Genomic DNA, 21,200 nt, shown 5'->3' on the forward strand with positions numbered 1-21,200 from the left:
TGCAGTGTATGTGGGTTTTAAAATTACCTTTGGATGCAAATCACCCTTATGTTCTTTTAATCCCTTGCTACCGAAAATGTTTGACTAGTGAATGTTTATATTCTGCTTTATGGCTGATTAATAGTTGCTCGAAACTTTTCTAAAAATGTTAGCAAAGCAAATTGTAGTGCGGGGCGGGGGTGGGGGGAAAAAGGAAGAAAAGAAAAGGGAAGAAAGAAAGTGGGTTTGGTGATCACACTTTTAAAGTGATTCTTAGGCTGTCCTTAACAGAAGGCTCTAAGTAGCTCATTGGGATCTGTTGGTGAGTAACAACATCTACCCATTTAGGAGGACTCACCGAAAACCTGGACTTTGGCAAGCCCCTCCACAAATGGGATCTCCTCCGATAGAATAAAAAGTGCTAACACTCAGGCTGATGATCTGGGGGTTGTGCTTCTTCGTGTGAGTGTGTGTGCTGTGGACTTTCACCTCAGGGATCTTTGATGCCTCACCATTTCTTCTTAATTCCTGTGGAGCCGGCTGATCTGACTGAAGAATAAACTTTGTCTTGTCTCCTCAACTGTAAGCTCCTCGGAAAGAGTGAGAAATACTTCTTCTTTTCTTCAAGAAGAGAGGAGGGCTTGTCTGGAAGCTCTGAACTTCCCTTGCTGCGAAGTTTAAAGGCCCAGTTTTTCAAAACTCTAGAGCTGTAAGCCCAATATTTCCTAAGTTTTGATGTGCGTAGGAATCTACTGAGGCCCTTGAGGAAATGCAAGCTCCTGAGCCCCAGCCCCATTTATTCTGATTGCTTGCTTCTGGGGCAGGCCCAGACGTTCATAGTTTCTAACAAACACCCAGCTGTGTTCCATTGCAGGCAGGCCGCTCTGGGCTCATGGGTAACCTGAGCGGGAGGCTCCGAAGTGAAGGAAAAGAGAGCTGCCTAATCCCAGAGGCAGTGGGATTTCTTGGGACTGTGAGACAGAAGGGTGGCAGGTTCTGTTCCCAGGCCATATCCTGGTGGCGGCCAGACCTCTGTTGGTATAGTTGCATGAGGACATCCAATTAAGCCTGAGTGCCGGAGGCAGTGGTGGTCCTGGAGGCTGAGTTTGAGTGGCAGCAGGTGTTGGAAACAGCAGAGCACCACGCACTGGACTGACCAGAGGACATCGATCATGAGGATCTCATCGTTGGCACCACATACCAAGGACCCCACTTTTCCTGGATTGTGTGAACTCCAGGATTCCAGATTGTTCACCGAAAAATGAACCCTTTTGATGGGAAGGGGGCCAAGCTGGAAGTTAGAAAAACAAAGAAGAGGCATCCTTTGTTTTATTTCTCTCAGTTGGTTCCATTTTCTAATTGTTGTGGTTTCCATTTTGTTAGAATGAAATAGAAAAATGGATTCAGGAAGGCTCAGAGAGACTTCAAGGGCATCCAAATGCATGGGAAAACAGGACAGGGGTGTGAATTCTTCCTCTAAAACTGCAGCATTCATATTAACAGAAATGGTCTTAACAAGTGGATGGTTTAACAACAGCAAAATTCTGAGGCACTGAAGACCATTGAGATTGAAAGCAGATTCCTGCAGTACTCAGTGCTGCAAGGAGGTTAGCAAGAGTACAGTGTTAGTCTGGCATACGGCTGTAGCAAAGTTCACAGCGCAAAGACAATTCCTCTCTAGTCACCAGACGACCCTGGCCCGCTCAGTCTTATGCAGGCCCATTCACATCTGAGGGTAACTTTCCTCCAGCATCTCTTATTGCTAGGAGATGAGTCCTGGTGATATTTTATTTAAATTTGTTTTAATGTTTATTTTTGAGAGAGAGGGAGAGAGACAGAATGTGAGTGGGGCAGGGGCAGAGAGAGAGAGAGAGAGAGAGAGAGAGAGAGACAGACCCTGAAGCAGGCTCCAGGCTCTGAGCTGTCAGCACAGAGTCTGACGCAGGGTGAGAGGCCACAAACCGTGAGATCATGACCTGAGCCAAAGTTTGATGCTTAACTGACTGAGCCACCCAGGTGCCCCTCCTGGTGATATTTAAATAGAGATTCTAATCTTTGTTCTAAAATGCCCTGTTGAGGGACGCCTGGATGGCTCAGTCGGTTAAGTGTCCAACTTCAGCTCAGGTCACGATCTCGCGGTCGGCGAGTTCGAGCCTCGCGTGGGGCTCTGGGCTGATGGCTCATAGCCTGGAGCCTGCTTCTGATTCTGTGTCTTCCTCTCTCTCTGACCCTCCCCCATTCGTGCTCTGTCTCTCTCTGTCTCAAAAATAAATAAACGTTTAAAAAATAAATAAAATGCCCTGTTGATACACATTTTACATAGGTCAAAGTTTTAAAATAGCCCTCAAATTCTTTTTTATTGAATTTTTAAAAGTGTATTTATTTTTGAGAGAGAGAGAGAGAGTGTACAAGCGGGGGAGGGACAGAGAGAGGGAGAGAGAGAGAATTCCAAGCAGACACTGAACTGTAAGTGCAGAGCCTAAGGTGGGGCTTGAACTCATGAACCGTGAGATCATGACCTGAGCCAAAGTCAGAGGTTCAACCAAATAAGCCTCCCAGGCGCCCAGCCCTCAAATTCTTAAGGCTTCATTCAATACAGTGTGTATTGATACTTTCTGAACATGACTCTGAAACATTTGGGAGTATGTCACGTCCTGTTCCAATAAAATTCAGTGGGCTTTGCCAGAATGCCTTCACTGCACATTTCTCCCATATTAATCACCTCCTGAAACAGGACAAGCATTGCCCAATCTTCAGGGTACACTCTTTGTACACAGAGATTTGGGGGAGGCAAGAATTGCTTTTAAAGTAGTTGATCTGAAGTTATAGTCAGAGTTTTTAACATTTGGAATTGCTTTTATATACATGGCAGTATGCAAAATATGTTTCCCATCTTGTTTTTTTTTTTTTTTTAAACAAAATGAACTCTTGACCAAATTGGGAAATATTTCACATCATGTGATACTTTGGGGGAGGTCTATTTGATTATGTGCTGTCTACAAAGGAACATCAAAGGATCATTAGGAGGTGTCTATTTAATTTCAAGGGCACAGGAGCACCTGGGTGACTCAGTCAGTTGAGTGTCAGACTTCAACTCAGGTCATTAGCTCACAGTTTGTGAGTTCAAGCCCCACATCAAGCTCACTGCTCTCAGCGCAGAACCCCTCTGTCCTCCTTGCTCTCTGCCCCTCCCCCAGTTGCGCTCTCCATCTCTCAAAATAAACATTAATTTCAAGAACATAGTGTGGGGACTAGGGTCAGTTACTGGAAGTTTGCAGTAAGTTTGCCAGTTATTCAGTCAAAAGAATCTATTATAGTTGTTCTTTGAATCAAGCAAATAATTCACGTTAATTGTAGATCTTTCTGTTGACAATTGTAACATGCTCTTTTCTATTCATTACAAAGATATTGTCTCCCTCTCAGTAATCATATCCCACCTTTTTATCCCCCCATCTTCTAGAATCCTATAGCCAACTCTTATAATTTCTGGCAGATTCAGACTCAGAAGTGAGTTTTTATGGTAGTGGAATTAAAAAAAAAATTTATACTGACTCGGTAAGATGATAATAAAGTTACATCTTTCCATAAATTCAGAATGTACTTGAATGGTCTTGGCTTATGTTTAGACTTGATTACTGAAACGTCGGTAATGGGAAAAGTTTCTGGATTCTTGTCTTCATCGGTTGAGACACAGGACATTAGTTTTCCATTGCCAAATAACAAATTGTCACATAGTAGCTTAAAAGAACACCCACTGATTGTTTCACAGCTCAGTGGGTCAGAAGTCTGGCATGGCATGACTATCTTCTCTGCTCAGGTTATCACAAGGCTGACATCAAGGTGTTGGCTGGTCTGAGCACTCATCTGGAGGAGCTGGAGAAATCTGCTTCCAAGCTCATTCAGGTTATTGGCAGAATTCAGTTCACTGCGATAGTAGGATTGAAACCCCCACTTCCTGGCCAGCTGTAAGCCAAGGACCTCAGCCGCCTCCTCAGGGCCACCTGTATTCCTTCTCAAGTGGCGTCTTCTATCTTCAAGTTAGCAGCAGTTTGTTGAATCACCTCAAATCTCTTTTCTTCTTTCTCTTCTTCTTCTAGAGAATTCTTTGGTTTAGATTAGGCCCACCCAGATCATCTCCCTATTTTAAAGTCAACTGCACCACTGAATATAACACAGATCACAGAGTATTCGCTCACCATACAGACAGGTTCTGGAGGTTTAGGGCCACCTCTAACATGGTGGATTAGGAGATGGGGCCTTTGGGATGCACTTAGGTCATAAACATGGAGCCCTCATACATGGGATTAGGGCCTTATAAAACATGCTCCAGAGAGATTTGTAGCTTCTACCATGTGAGGACACAGTGAATAGGCTACTATAACCAGGACTAACCAGCAAGAGAGCTCTTACTAGAACATGGCCATGCTGGTACCTTGACTTTGAATTGCTCAGCCTCTAAAACTGCAAAATACATTTCTGTATTCTTCTGTGGTATTTTGCTATAGCAGCCCGAAGAAACTAAAACCGCTGGACATGCTGGTAATCAGACACAAAGAAGGGAGAAACAAGTTGCTACCTAAACTCATCTATACAAAAAGTTTAGCATAGTGTTGGCAAAATTGCTGAATCTGTGTTCAACAGTCACAGTTAGATGTAATTGGAAAAAAAAAAAAAAAAAAAAGATCACAGGCAGAGTGAGCAGCGCCATCTAGAGTCCAAAGATTCTAGGCTGTCCTTGAAGCCACGGATGATCAAACCAATGTTGCAAAACCTCCCTAAACACAGACAAGACATAAGAATATTTAAAACCAAAGGAATCCTCTGACCCCCACCTCCCCTCCCCATTCTTTTTTTAAAAAAAAATTTTATGTTTATTTATTTATTTTTGAGAGAGAAAGACAGAGAGCGACCACAAGTAGGGGAGGGGCAGAGAGAGAGACACAGAATGTGAAGCCGGCTCCACGTTCTGTACTATCAGCGCAGAGCCCGACACGAGGCTCGAACTCACGCAGAACCCCAACTCACAAACTGTGAGATCATGACCGAGCCGAAGCCGGATGCTTAACCGACTGAACCACCGAGGCGTCCCTCCCGGCCCTGTTCTTAATAAACTCCCTCTCTCTTCTGTCTTCTCTAGCTTCTGGTATTACAGACTTCTTCATTGAAGCATGCTTGGAGCAATGTCTTGCACTTCGCTTATGCTCAGTAAAGCTGATTTGATTTTTAATCATGAGTAATAGCAGAAGAATGGTGGATGGGGGCTTGGAGTAAAGCAGACTTTTTTTTTTTTTTTTTAATGTGTCTTGTTTCCCTATAGAAACCATGTATAATTTACATTGTATTTAATCAGGGAAAATCTTGCATTCATACAAAATAATTTGGTGAAGTCATGAAAATAGGTCCTATTCCTAAGAAGAGAATACTACCTCAAAACCAGGTTTAAAAAAAAATATTGTAGGATGTATTAGTTTTGTTTACAATCAGTTATTTTTAGGTCAGAAACTTTGCTTACTGTATATCACTAAATTAGTAATTTAACAGATATTATTAGCAGCTATGTATTTACTTTTTACTGTGAAAAATGTCAAACATACATAAAATGAATGAGAATAGCATATATCCGTCAATAGAACCAACAATTATGAAGATTGGGATACTTGTTTAGCTATTTTTAAAGATATAATCTTAGCAGCTGATTGCCATTGGGTTCATTTATGCTTTATCAGCATTAAAATGCATTTTAAAAAAATTTGTAATGTTTTTATTTATCTTTCAGAGAGAGAGAGAGAGAGAGAGAGAGAGAGAGAGAGACAGAGCATGAGCTGGGGAGGGGCAGAGAGAGAAGGAGACACAGAATCTGAAGCAGGTTCCAGGCTCTGAGCTGTCAGTACAGAGCCCAATGCAGGGCTGGAACTCCTGAACCGCGAGATCACGACCTGGGCTGAAGTTGAATGCTCAACTGACTGATCCACCTAGGCAACCCTAAAATGCATTTTTAAAAGTAGTAAACATGGGGTTTAGTGATAAATGTTTAATTGGCATTATTAAGACTGATGACCTCAGTATAAACGTCATTATAAAAACATCAAGAGCTATACTTGTGCTTTTCTATATTGTATGGTGACTATTGCTTGAAATAAGAGGGCTTACACCTGAAACACGAAAACATTTAAGTTACACAGAGGTTTTTTTGGCGGGGGGGCATCACAATAGCTATCTCACATATTTTGTGCATGTCTGATGTACCTCGCATTGTACTAAGAGCTTTACGTGCACCCACTCTTCAAAGAACCCGATAAAGTAGTTTTGTTATCTCCATTTTCCAGATTAGCATGCTAACGCTGAGAAAGAGAAACTTAATTAACTGTGAGTCAACTAACAAGTCTTAAGCACAGTCATGGTTATTAAAATTGTATTTGATTTTTATAAATGATGTTTTAAAGGATTAAAAATCATTTTAGTCTTACCTGCTAATAATCAATAAGTGGTATAATCAACATAACATTTTGTACTGTTGTTATTTAAATTAAAGTACTTCTGCACAAACAGACAAGAAGACTGAACCCTGGTGAAAGATGCAATATCGACCGGAGGAGGTAATAAGCTCACACAGATCCCCCAGGACCAAGGGGAAATCAGTCGAGCAGCCTTCTCACCCCACCCCCACCAAAACGTGCCCAGGAATTTAGAGGAGTTTTATTAGTTTCCCGGATTTCAATTGCACATTTTGCAGTTTCCATATACAACAAATTAATAAAACATTTTATCTTCTTCCCTTTTTTAATTGATAACTTATAAATTTGGTCTGTACACAATAAAAATAGTGACTTACCTGTCAACTGAAATTAGTCTCTTTTCCCCATTGTCAGGCGCATAGTTCCAAGTTGTTTCGATAATCCCAATGTAGTAATGTTTCTCTTTCGCCCAGGCTGAGTTACTATATAAAAGTAGAAAAAGACCCAGCAGCAAAATCTTCATTTTTTTTTTCCCTCGTGCAGCCTGAGAAGCAACAAAGTGAAATCAGAAGCAGGCAATTTTATAAATAAGGCTTTCTTCCTTTATTTGCTTGATTGACACATCTTCAGGTTGCACAAAAGTAAATTGTTTCGTAAAAGCAAATAACGTTTCCCACTTCGGCTCAGTTCTCGTAAGCCCAGAGGGAAAAAAAAGGTTTCTGTTGCCAGGCTTCTCTGATTACAAATAAAAAAGCCAACAGTTATTGTTGGAGCCACTAGAGTGTGCATAACTCTGCTTTCCTCCATTTGTTGTGTAAATTCCAGGAGGGCAAAAATCATCTCTAAATGCTCCCTTTGTTCCTCGAACAATATGCCACAGTACAGTGCTCTGCTCGCAGTGAACTGTTAATAAATCATGAGGAAATTAGGCAAAATGGATTAAAATGTGTCACTCTTTACTTTTGAAATGGCTAACAATACTTGATTGCAACTTGATGATATGAAGTGCGATATTTAGCATGCCAAATTTAAGTATCCCACAATAAGAATCTTATTGTGAAAGATTTATCTATTTTGTATGCTCTTAACACATCTGCATAGAAAGTTTGCCAAATTATTCTGCATTACTATATGCAAAATAACTAGCAGAGCATAACAGGGGGTGATAATTCTGTTTTATCATTAAAGAAAGCAGACATAAGTAGATCTGTTTTCAAAGGCAAAGGTTGGTCTTAGTAAATAGGGGTTTATTGCCCTAAGTGAATACAAGTTTATTAACAGAAAATCCTGGTTGTAACACTGCACATTTTGTGTTAATATAATCCTTCAATGCATTTTATGTATTTGTCCCAAGTTATTTATAGAAATAGATTGGCATAGGAGAAAGAACCCTGATGTTTGCATAATTCATTAATTTAATAAGTATTAGTGAGTGAGCCCACTGTGTGCCAGACCCTGTTCCAAGTGCTGCAGATACAACAGTGAATAAAGCAGACATGAAACCCTACCTTCATCAGCTTATGTTCTGCTTGCAAGAGACTGGTAATGTACAAATGAAGCGAGAACACAGCTAGTATTAGCAACAAGTGCTATGGAAAAAGAAAATCAGAGAAGGACAATAGTGAGTACCAGGGAAGACAGCAGGATGAAGATCAAAATCTGATGGCACCACGTCATATCAGGCAAGAAACTTAACCTCAGTTTCCTCACCTGTAAAACCTCAGTCTGGGAGGACTATTGTCCGAATGGTAATTGAAATGATCTACTAAGTTAAGGCATAGAAATACTTCTCCCACCAGCTTATAGTAATCTTAAGTAATTGCCCTGATACAGAAAACTGAGTTCCAATGCTCGGTATGTCCCAAGACCTCCTTCTAGAGCCACCTTTAACTATTGTGCCCTCATGTCCACTGAGAGGAACACTGGCCAAAATCTGTGCCTTGCAAGATGCTGTTCCTTTTAAACATTGGTGTCCAGAGGGGCTCCTATTCCCAAATGTTCTACTTGGAGGGGACATCATTTAGCAGTTCATACTCCCAAAGGGAGAATGGCACAAAGCCACTGTATGAGCCAATAGCTTTCCGAGCATTTCCTTCTTTCTCATTCTCTACTCCATGCTCAAACTCAGCCCTGAGAGATGGGAGGACGGTGATCAGATCACAGCAATAATCCCTGAAGTCACTTTTTTCAGTAAGTCTACCCACCAAATTAATTAATTAATTAATTAACACACACACACACACACACACACACACACACACGCAGCTCAGGTAGTACTATGGAGGGCTCCAGAATGTATACTTCTAGCACCACTTATATTGGTGGTGAAATGAAATGGTTAAACAGTAACACTCCTGACCAGAGTAAATATTTTATGTTGCAATGCAGAGAGGGTCAGGAAGTCCACATTTCTGTCCTGTTTTGTGACAGTTACCCTTCCCATAAAGCTGCTGAGTGGCAGGAAGTAGGGAGAATGCGCTGAGCCTCAGGACTGTCTAAATAAGCACTGTGGGCTAATAAGCAACCAGCCATTGACAGGGTCATTTAACACTGCAAATCTTACAGTGATTCCAGAGCTGGTACTCAAAAGTGAACTTTGAATAATGCTGCAATTGAGAATTTCTGCACTCCAGAAATGTGTCACAGCAGCACAAACTGGGGTGACACAAGAAGAGCAGAGGGCCCACCAGGAGAGGCTTAGCTGACTTGGAGCATTGCAAGAAAGAAGAGAAGAATCTAGACAGGACCAAATAGCTTATCCACTTGGCTGTGTCTGTCAGAAGGTTGTTATCTCAGAACCCTGGGGTATATCTTTGTAGTTTGTTATAAATAATCACTGCATACTTAGAGTTACATTGCACAAATTTTAATCATTTTCCACAATTTCTTTCTTCTTTCTTTCTTTCTTTCTTTCTTTCTTTCTTTCTTTCTTTCTTTCCTTCTTTCTTTGTTGTTGTCTGAAAGATTTCTGGATTGGGTGAGTCTTACATGCATTTAGCAGTTAAGGTCCTGGGGCTGATAATGGCTAAAATCAAGGAAGCTTTTGTTTTATTTCTGTTCTGGCAAGATTTCCTGCTTATACCCCCCAGATTCTTTTTGGTTGATCCATGAAGCTTTTAACATGATAAATCAGAATTATTGAGAAACAAACTGCCAAGGACAGTCTTTCACTCTGTGACAGCAGGAAACACTCACTATAAAATAGCAGTCTGTTCATGACCAGTCAGACCACCATGATGTTATCTTTTTACAGGAAATTGTGCAACTCTGGAATGTTATCGGCGAGTGGGGTCACACGAAGAACTCTGATAACGAGCCCCCTGACTTGAACTAGTATAGCACTGGCTTGGCTGATCTTCTCCTCCACTGCTCAGTTCATGACTATTTAGGGAGTGCCACATAGATGGGGCTCTGGTTGCTCCATCCCCTTTGGCTGCCCATTAGTGGGTCAAGGTTAGGCTCATCACCTTCTGGCAGGTAGAGGGGTCACAGGCGGGGGAAGAGAAAGCCTAGATTCTAATCCCACAAAAGCCTTTCTGGTGTCGATGTGTACATTACAATGGAGGAGATTTGTTTTTTAATGGCATTATATTTTAACGGCCATTCTTGTTTTCTTACTACCATGAACAATGTAGAAATCAAAGCATATGATTTATTAGCAATGGAAGAGAACCAAAATAGTAGAATCACTTTGTAATTATTTTTTTAATGTTTATTTACCTGCGAGAGCGAGAGCAAGAGAGAGAGGGTGCACGAGAGTGGGACAGAAAGAGAGAGAGGGAGACACAGAATCCGAAACAGGCTCCAAGCTCTGAGCTGTCAGCACAGAGCCTGATGTGGGGCTCCAACTCACATACCACAAGATCATGACCTGAGCCGAAGTCCAAGGCTTAACTGACTGAGCCACTCAGGCTCCTCTAGAATTACTTTTATAAAAGATTAAAGAATAACTTATTCACAAGGCTTAATTACATGCAACTTCAAATATGTGACTTTCTTCCTCTCTTGCCATGTTGACCCCATTCCCTCTTGCTTCTATTCCATGCGGGGGTAATACATTCTGTATATCTCTTATCACTTTGAAATCTGCCTGGGTCTTAATTTACAAAAGATAATGACACATTGGTGATGACATAAAGAGGCCAATGTCACTGAAAGAAGAGTTACAATTCCCGTAGAAACAAGAAGCATGAACATTACACAGGGTCACGTGGGGAGGCAACAGAGTTGTTCAGGAGGCAGAAGTAGAGACTGGGGAAGCATAGGCCACAGCCTTTATTGGGGTTTGTGTGGGAAAGGCGAGGCAGGGCAGAGTAAATAGCTTATGATTGGCTAGTCTGAATAATCATAATGGACTTTGGGGCATAGGAGCTGTCTCTAGTTGTTTGGTACTTGGCTCAGATTGATTTAGGGCAGAGGAAATATGGGCTTAGTGTGTGAGTTAGATAAAGGAGTTGGGGGTATGGAATCTGGGATTGGTTGGTTTGCATATGAAAGTCTGGCTCATCTGCAAGCTGTTCACTATCTCTATGAATTACCTAGCTCTGCAGGGGTGGGGGGTGGGGGGGACAGTCTTTTCCCAACTAGCATGATCCCCCAAAGATGTCAAAGCATCATAAAATATTGAAAATTAAAAACATGATGAAAGCATATTTCCTATTGGAATTATCTGTTTATGTGACTGTCTCCTCAATTAGACTGGGCTTTCTTGGGAGACCAATGACTATGCCTTGTTTTGTGTTGAATCCTAGGCGTTTAGCATCATGGTTGACACACAGCTTAATAAAAACTGAAAGAATGAATAAATGTTAACTATAATAACAGTCAATAACATTTATTAGATGATGACTGTGTGCCAGCACAGTGCTTTATACATTTTATTTCATTTCATCCTCAAAACAACCAATTAGATAGATATATTAGTTTTTTTATTGCTTCTTTAATGAATCACCACAAACTCAATGGCTTAAAACAACATAAATTTAATATCTTACAGGCCTATATGTCAGAAACCAGATGTCTGTATCATCAGGCTAAAATGAAGGGGTCAGGGGGGCTGCATTCCTTTGTGGAGTCTCTAGGGGAGAACCTTTTCCTAGCCTGCTCCAGTTTTCAGGGGTTGCCCACATTCCTTGTCTCAGAGCCCCCTACCATTTGCAAAGCCAACAATGGCAGGATGAGTCCTTACATTGCATCACTCCAACCTTCTCTTCTGTCTCCCTCTTCTACTATTAAGGACCCACCTGATAACCTTGAATAATTCCTCTATCTTAAGTTTAGTTGATTAGCAACCTTAATTCACCTTTATCATGTAAAATAACATACTCATAGGTTCCAGGGATCAGGATGAGGACATCTTTGGGAGGCCATTATTTTGCTTACAGTATACCACAAATAGATATTATTATTATTATCTTCATTTTACAGACAAGGAAACTACAGAGAAGAGAGATTTTATCCCTTGTTGAAGACCACATATCTAGTAAGTGGAATAGATGGAATTCAAATATAAGCCTGCCTGACCCAGAGATGCACTGTGATCCTGTGGGCATTAGAGAATGGTTCCAGACTATATTGGGCTGGGCCTCTCAGTCTCTCTGTGTTGTGGAAGGATTCTGGCCAGGGTTTGGTTGGCAGTTGGCAAATTTAGAACCTTCATTTTGTCAGTTGACAAAAAGATGACTAGGTTTAGAGGGCTCACTGATTACAAACAAACTTGGAGAATAAATCAATGTGGTAATGTATTCATTTAAAAGTAAAGGAGGGGGGCGCCTGGGTGGCGCAGTCGGTTAAGCATCCGACTTCAGCCAGGTCACAATCTCACGGTCCGTGAGTTCGAGCCCCGCGTCAGGCTCTGGGCTGATGGCTCAGAGCCTGGAGCCTATTTCCGATTCTGTGTCTCCCTCTCTCTCTGCCCCTCCCCCGTTCATGCTCTGTCTCTCTCTGTCCCAAAAATAAATAAACGTTGAAAAAAAAATTTAAAAAAAAAAAGTAAAGGAGGATGCATATATATTATTGTTATTATTATTTTGTAATCTCTGCACTCAACATGGAGCTTGAACTCACCACCCTGAGATCAAGAGTCACATGTTTTACTGACTGAGCCAGCCAGGTGGTTCATATATTATTGGGGTTTTTAAATTTTTGTTTATAAGTCTACTTAAAAAATCAAACTATGGGAAAAAAATTTCTTGGTAAGTATAGAATTTGACCAAAAGAGTGTATATTCTTAAGGCATATTCCTTTATTTTTTTGTTTTTTGTTTTTTTGCACTAACAATATTTCTGTTGAAATAATGAGTACTCATCATTAAAATGAGAGCAGAAAGTTGTGCTGGAGACACATCCCACTGATGCATTCTTAGTCTTTGACTCTTCCTGTTAAGAAAGCATGCAGTTGAGGACTTTTCCATTCAACTCCATTCACCAAGTCACACTTCACGTATCCATTAAAATAGAGTTTATTTTACTAGACTATGACTCCTGTCCATCTCTGAATCTCAAAGTCTAGAATTGTGCTCTTAAATGAATGAGTAGATGAATCAAGCATTGTTTTTGGTGAATTTCGGGCAACATCTTCAAAAATTAAAGAGTAGTGTAGTTTTGTCAGCAATTCTTTTAAAATTTTCAAACTTGGATGTTTCTTGTGGGAAAGGGAGGGATGGCTATTTGCATCCATATTTTATAGGTTCTCATTGGTTTCAACAACAGAGAGTGAAGTAGTAGTATTACTTTTATCCAATGTTATAATAGCATTATTAGCATATTAATTTTTAAAAGTACACTTCTGGGGACACAAGTTGGAGTATTTTGGGGTAAAATGATATGATTGATAGACTCCAGGTATTTATATATTACTTATGAATTTACGAAGTTAAAAAGTAAAAGGAATGAAAAGTCTGGCTTTGGTTTCAAATCCCATGCTGAACCCTTTTATTTCACCAATTCCTGATTTCAAATATTCTTAGTTATTGTCTAAGGCATGAGCTGTTAGCCAATGCACAAGACATGTCTAGTCCCTACTTCCTGTTCCCTCTAAGGCTACAAAGGCTCTTTCCCAGCCTTAATCACAGTTAGGAGTAGCCAGATAACAGGGGTTTGACCAATGATGCATTGGAAGAAGTTAGCTGGGTCTCTTCAGAAGACTTTACTTTCCTGATAAAAGGAGATGCTGCAGTCAGTTATTACTCTTTTTTTCTTCTTCTCTGCCTTCAATGTGGATGCAAGATTTGGAGTTGCAGCACCGATCTTGCAACTGCAAGGCAACAGTCATGAGGGAAAGGCCAAGGGCATTAAAGACACTGGCCTTTTATCATCAAGTTGCTAAACCAACCCTAGCAGCCACCTATCTCCTTTCTTAAAATTTTGAAAGAAACACCACTGATAATCCCCTGTTAGCTGGGTCTCCTGTTAATTGCAGCAGAACACATCTCAAATGTTAATATTGTTAGATACAAGGTGAGAGCATGACTCCTCATTCTTGGTTCTGGAAATCTGGTACTTATACATTCTGTAATCTGCAACTTCCAATAATATATGGAGTTGAATTTTAAAGACTGACTCAAATTCTCACCCATGCTATGAGAACTTCATTTTTTTGATGTTTGCAGTTTAGTCCAGTATTCTTTTTTTTTTTTTTTTTATTGAGGTAGACTTCAGTTTGTAGCCACTGTCTTTGTTCCTCTTGACCAAGCCCACTTCTACGTGTTGAAAGCCTTGTTACACCACTACAGACTCTACTCCAGTGGTACAGCTTACAGAAAGAGGAAGCAGGTGGAACCGAGATGGCAGAACAGCATGGAAGTTTTTTTTGCATCTTGTGTCTATGAAATACAGTCAGATCAACACTAAACCATCCTGTACACCTAGAAAACTGATTTGAGGATTAACACAACAATCTGCACAATCTGAACCACAGAACTCAACAGGTACATGGCTCGGAGAGGTGAACTTGGGGAGAGAGTAGCTGCAGAGGGCAGGGAGCTGTTTTTGCTTGCAGAGAGAGGACAGAGATGGGGGTGGGGGGAGAGTATGGGACCCTTCCCCCCCACCACCAAAAACAGCTGGAGACAAAGTGGAAAAGTGGAAAAAGCCGCAGGGATTGAACTAAAAAGGGAGAAAGGAGAAAGGAGAGGGTTTAAATTCCATTAAGACTCTATGAACAGGGGGAGCGCAGAGTCTGAAACTACAGCTCAATACCTGGTGGTCCTCTGGTGGGAAGGGCGAATCCGCAGGAGCAGAGTGGGTCCAGGAGGTTCTCGGGCCACATGGGGAGAAGCAGTTCCCCTGCTGGAAGGACATTTGGTAGAGGTTGTGTGGCCACCTGTTCCCAGCAGACCCCAGAGAACAACCACATTCACTGGTGCTGGAACAAGGTCATTAGGGGGAAGCCTGGCACCAGATGTGTGTTGTGATTTTCATAATCTCTGAAACACTGCTGCTACATGATCACGTGAATTTTTTCTGTAGTGGGCTGGCACCCAACCACAGTCTCTGGGCATCGGCAACAGCATGGTCCCACCAACGTTCCTGGATGGAGCCAGCACTCGGGCATTATTAACTGAGACCCTCCCCCAGAAGGTCTGAGTAGGTCAAAGCCACAGTCCCTCAGAAGTGAGGGGTTGGGAAACAGCCACATGTGAGATAAAACTCAGGAGAGAGGTGCAACCTGGCAACCTGACAGCTTGGTCACAGAAAGTGTAAAAGTGGGAAGTGGACAGAAGCTGGAGACAAAGGACAGGTCCATGATTGCTGGTCTGGGAGAGCACACAGTTCCCATACTAGAGACTGGGTAGGTGGGTGATGCCACTTTCACCCCTCCCCCGCATGCACAAACACACATTCAAGTCCCACAACAATCCACCCCAGTAAACTAAGCACCACCATCTAGTGGAGTACAGAGCCGTTACACTAAGTTCCGCCCAACTGGGCCAACCTCGCTCTTCAGGAACACTGCAAATCTCTCTACCTGCTTAGTTTACAGACTATAAAGTGTTTCATAGTTTGACTTCAAGGGGAAACCAATGTAATTTCAATCGTATTTCAGTCTGTTTGCTGGTCCATCTATTCAATTCTCTTTTCTTTTGTTTCTTTTCTTCTTAAATACAGAAAGAAAAAAAAATATTTTTATTTTAAATTTTTATTAAAAACATTGTTCTTTATTTTTTCTACTATATTTTTTACCTTGTAAATTTTTCAAATTCTGTTTTACTTCCATCATTTCATTTTATAGTATTTCACTGTATTCATTTTCTCAAATTTTCAAACATTTTCCTTCCCCCCCTTTTTTTCTGTAATCTATCAAATTCCTTTCAATAACCGGAACAAAACACACTAGAATTTAGCATCATTTATTTGATTATTGTGTGTGTTGTTTTTAATTTATTGATTTTAATTTTTTTTACCTCAATTGCTTTTCTCCCTTCAAAATGATGAATTGAAGGAATTCACCCCAAAAGAAAGAGCAGGAAAAAATGACAGCCAGGGACTTAATCAACACAGATACAAGAAATATGTCTGAACCAGAATTTAGAATCAAGACAATAAGAATACTAGCTGGGGTCGAAAATAGATTAGAATCCCTCTTTGCAGAGATAAAAGAAGTAAAAACTAGTCAGAATGAAATAATAAGTTCTATAACTGAGCCGCAATCTCAAATGTATGCCAAGGTGGCAGGGATGCATGAGGCAGAACAGCAAAACAGTGATATAGAGGACAAAATTATGGAGAATAATGAATCAGAAAAAAAGAGGGAAACTAAGGCAAAAGAGCACGATTTAACAATTAGAGAAATCAGTGACTCATTAGAAAGGAACAACATCAGAATCATTGGGGTACCAGAAGATGAAGAGAGACAAAAAGGGGTAGAAAATTTATATGAGCAAATCATAGCAGAAAACTTTCCTAACCTGGGGAAAGACAAAGACATCAAAATCCAGGAAGCACAGAGGACTTCCATAAGATTCGACAAAAACCAACCATCAACAAGGCATATCATAAGTCAAATTCACAAAAGACTCAGGCAAGGAAAGAATCATGAAAGCAGCAAGGGGAAAAAAGTCCTTAACCTACAAGGGAAGACAGATCAGGTTAGCAGCAGACCTATCCACAGAAACTTGGCAGGCCAGAAAGGAATGGCAGGATATATTCAATGCGCTGAACTGGAAAAATATGCAGCCAAGAATTCTTTCTCCAACAAGTCTGTCATTCCAAATAGGAGGAGAGATTAAAAGTTTCCCAGACAAATAAAACTGAAAGGAGTTCATGACCACTAAACCAGCCCTGCAAGAAATTTTAAGGGGGACTCTGAGAGGAGAAAACACACACACACACACACACACACACACACACACACACACAAAGACCAAAAGCAACAAAGACTAAAAAGGACCAGAGAACACCATCAGAAACTCCAACTCTACAAGAAACATAATGGCAATAAACTCCTATCTTTTAGTACTGACTCTAAACATCAATGGACTAAATGCTCCAATCAAAAGACATAGGGTAACAGAATGGATAAGAAAACAAGATCCATCTATATGTTGTTTACAAGAGACCCACTTTAGACCTAAAGACACCTTCAGATTGAAACTAAGGGATGGAGAACCATCTCTCATGCTGATGGTCGCCAAAAGAAAGCTGGAGTAGCCATACTTATATCAGACAATCTAGACTTTAAAATAAAGACTATAACAAGAGATGAAGAAGGGCATTATATCATAATTAAGGGGTCTATCCACCAAGAAAACCAAAAAATTGTAAACATTTATGCTCCAAATGTGGCACACCCAAATAAGTACATCAATTAATCACAAACATAAAGAAATTCATTGATAATAATAACATATTATTAGGGGACTTCAATACCCTGCTTACAACAATGAACAGATCATCTAAACAGAAAATCAACAAGGAAACAATGGCTTTGAATGACACACTGGACCAGATGAACTGAACAGATATATTCAGATCATTTCATCCTAAAGCAGCAGAGTACACATTCTTCTCCAGTGCACATGGAACATTCTCCAGAATAGATCACATACTGGGACACAAATCAGCCCTCAACAGGTACAAAAAGATCGAGATCATACCATGCATATTTTCAGACCACAACACTATGAAACTAGAAAGCAACCACAAGAAAAATTTTAGAAAGATAGCAAATAATTGGAGACTAAAGAACAATCTACTAAAGAATGAATGGGAGCGCCTGGGTGGTGCAGTCGGTTAAGCGTCCGACTTCAGCCTGGTCACGATCTCGCGGTCCGTGAGTTCGAGCCCCGTGTCAGGCTCTGGGCTGATGGCTCAGAGCCCGGAGCCTGTTTCCGATTCTGTGTCTCCCTCTCTCTCTGCCCCTCCCCCATTCATGCTCTGTCTCTGTCCCCCAAACAATAAATAAACGTTGAAAAAAAAAAAAGAATGAATGGGCTAATCAAGAAGTTAAAGAGGAAATTAAAAAGTACATGGAAGAAAATGAAAATGATAACACCAAAGCCCAAAACCTCTGGGACGCAACAAAGGCGGTCATAAGAAAGAAGTATATAGCAATCCAGGCCTTCCTAAACAAGGAAAAAGGTCACAGATATACAACCTAACCTTACACCTTAAAGATCTGGAAAAAGAACAGCAAATAAACCCCAAACCAGCAGAAGACAGGAAATAATAGATTAGAGCAGAAATCAATGCTGTCAAAAACAAACAAACAAACAAACAAACAAACAAAAAACCGAACAAACCCAGAACAGATTAATGAAACCAGGAACTCGTTCTTTGAAAGAATTAACAAAACTGATAAACCACTAGCCAGTTTGATCAAAAAGAGAAAAGAAAGGACCCAAATAAATAAAAACAAGAATGAAAGAGGAGAGATCACAACCAACACAGCAGAAATAAAAATAATAATAAGAGAATGCTATGAGCAGTTATATGCCAATAAATGTGCAATCTGGAAGAAATGGACAAATTCCTAGAAACATATACACTACCAAAACTGAAACAGGAAGAAAGAGAAAATTTGGCCAGACCCATAACCAGTAAAGAAATCGATTAGTAATCAAAAATCTCCCATAAAACAAGAGTCCAGGGCCAGATGGCTTTCCAGGGGAATTCTACTAAATATTTAAGGAAGAGTTAACACCTATTCTCTTGAAGCTGTTCCAAAAAATAGAAATGGAAGGAAAACTTCCAAACTCTCTATGAAGCCAACATTACCTTGATTCCAAAACCAGACACAGACCCCACTAAAAAGGAGAACTATAGACCAATTTCCCTTATGAACATGGATGCAAAAACCCTCAACAAGATATTAGCCAACCAGCTCCAACAATACATTAAAAAAATCCCACAACCAAGTGGAATTTATACCTGGGATGCAGGGCTGGTTCAATATCCACAAAACAATCAATGTGATTCATCACATCAATAAAAGAAAGGACAAGAAACACATGATCCTCTCAATAGATGCAGAGAAAGCATTTAACAAAATACAGCATCCTTTCTTGATAAAAAACTTTTAAGAAAGAATGGGTAGAAGGATCATACCTCAAGATCATAAAAGCCATACATGAAAGACCCAATGCTAATATCATCCTCAATGGGGAAAAACTGAGAGCTTTCCCCCTAATGTCAGGAACAAGACAGGGATATTTGCTCTCACCATTGTTATTCAACATAGTATTGGAAGTCTTACCTCAGCAATCAGAAAACACAAAGAGATAAAAGGCATCTAAATCGGCCAGGAGGAGGTCAAACTTTCACCCTTCCCAGATGACATGATACTCTAATATAGAAAATCCAAAAAATACCACCAAAAAACTACTAGACCTGATCCATGAATTCAGCAAAGTTTCAGGATATAAAATCAATGTACAGAAATTGGTTGCGTTCCTATGCACCAATAATGAAGCTACAGAAAGAGAAATCAAGGAATCGATCCCATTTACAATTGCACCAAAAACCATAAAATACCTAGGAATAAATCTAACCAAAGAGGTGGAAAATCTATACACTGAAAACTATAGAAAGCTTACGAAAGAAATTGAAGAAGACACACAAAAAAATGGAAAAATATTCTATGCCCCTGGATAGGAAGAACAAATATTGTTAAAATGTCAATACTACCCAAAGCAATCTACATATTCAATGCAATCCCTATCAAAATAACACCAGCATTCTTCACAGAGCTAGAACAAACAATCCTAAAATTTGTATGGAACCAGAAAAGACCCAAATAGACAAAACAATCCTGAAAAAAGGAAACCAAAGCAGGAGGCATCATAGTCCCGGACTTCAAGCTATACTACAAAGCTGTAATCATCAAGACAGTATGGTACTGGCACAAAAACAGACACTCAGATCAATGGAACAGAATAGAGAACCCAGACATGGACCCACAAATGTATGGCCAACTAATCTTTGACAAAGCAGGAAAGAATATCCAATGGAATAAAGACAATCTTTTCAGCAAGTGGTGCAATTTTCTGAGATAATGCAGAAAAATAAACCTGGACCACTTTCTTACACCTTACACAAAAAGAAACTCAAAATGGATGAAAGACCTAAATGGAAGACAGGAACCCATCAAAATCCTCGAGGAGAAAGCAGGCAAAAACCTCTTTGACCTCGGCTGCAGCACCTTCTTACTCAACACGTCTCTGGAGGCAAGGGAAGCCAAAGCAAAAATGAACTACTGGGACCTCATCAAAATAAAAAGCTTCTGCACAGTGAAGGAAACAATAGGCAAAACTAAAAGGCAACTGACAGAATGGGAGAAGGTATTTGCAAATGACATATCAGATAAAGGGTTAGTATCCAAAATCTATAACGAACATATCAAACTCAACACTCAAAAAACAAATAATCCAGTGAAGAAATGGGCAAAAGACATAAATAGACACTTCTCCCAAGAAGACATCCAGATGGCCAACCAACACATGAGAAAATGCTCCACATCACTCATCATCAGGGAAATACAAATCAAAAGCCCAATGAGATACCACCTCACACCTATCAGAATGGCTAACATTAACAACCCAGGCAACCACAGATGTTGGCAAGGATGCGGAGAAAGAGGATCTCTTTTGCCCTGCTGGTGGGAATGAAAACTGGGACAGCCACTCGGGAAAACAGTATGAAGGTTCCTTGAAAAATTAAAAGTAGAACTACCCTACGACCCAGCAATTGCACTACTAGGTATTTATCCAAGAGATACAAGTGTGCTGTTTTGAAGGGGCACATGCACCCCAATATTTATAGTAGCACTATCAACAATAGCCAAAGTATGGAAAGAGCCCAAATGTTCATCAATGGATGAATGGATAAAGAAGATTTGGTATGTATATACAATGAAGTATTACTCAGCAATCAAAAAGAATGAAATCTTGCCATTTGCAACTATGTGGATGAAACTAGAGGGCATTATGCTAAGTGAAATTAGTCAGTCAGAGAAAGACAAGTATCATATGACTTCACTCATATGAGGACTTTAAGATACAAAAAGATGAACATAAGGGAAGGGAAGCAAAAATAATATAAAAACAGGGAGGGGGACAAAACAGAAGAGACTCATAAATATGGAGAACAAACAGAGGGTTACTGGAAGGGTTGTGGGAGGGGGGATGGGCTAAATGGGTAAGGGGCATTAAGTAATCTACTCCTGAAATGATTATTGCACTATATGGTAACTAACTTAGATGTAAATTAAAAAAAAAATAAATTAAATAAAAATTAAAAAAAAAAAAAAAAAAAGAGGAAACAGCTCACA

At 40.2% G+C, this 21,200-nt stretch overlaps 1 protein-coding gene across 3 annotated transcripts in view; it reads right to left on the bottom strand.

The window, feature by feature from the left end:
* CP (ceruloplasmin) overlaps window positions 1-7,152 on the bottom strand; it is a 72,358-nt gene extending 65,206 nt beyond the window's left edge. For 2 of the 3 annotated variants that reach the window (XM_040480446.1, XM_040480448.1), the window contains exon 1: window positions 6,812-7,151. In XM_040480446.1, coding sequence (XP_040336380.1) covers window positions 6,812-6,957 — 146 coding nt within the window. In that variant the 5' untranslated portion in view covers window positions 6,958-7,151. Of the gene's footprint in view, window positions 1-6,811 lie in introns of all 3 variants that reach the window. The other variant, XM_040480447.1, reaches the window with a different exon arrangement.
* Window positions 7,153-21,200: the final 14,048 nt, after the last annotated feature.

The sequence above is a fragment of the Herpailurus yagouaroundi genome, unplaced genomic scaffold, assembly GCF_014898765.1.
Source record: "Herpailurus yagouaroundi ecotype Mexico unplaced genomic scaffold, PumYag 159, whole genome shotgun sequence".
NCBI lineage: Eukaryota > Metazoa > Chordata > Mammalia > Carnivora > Felidae > Herpailurus > Herpailurus yagouaroundi.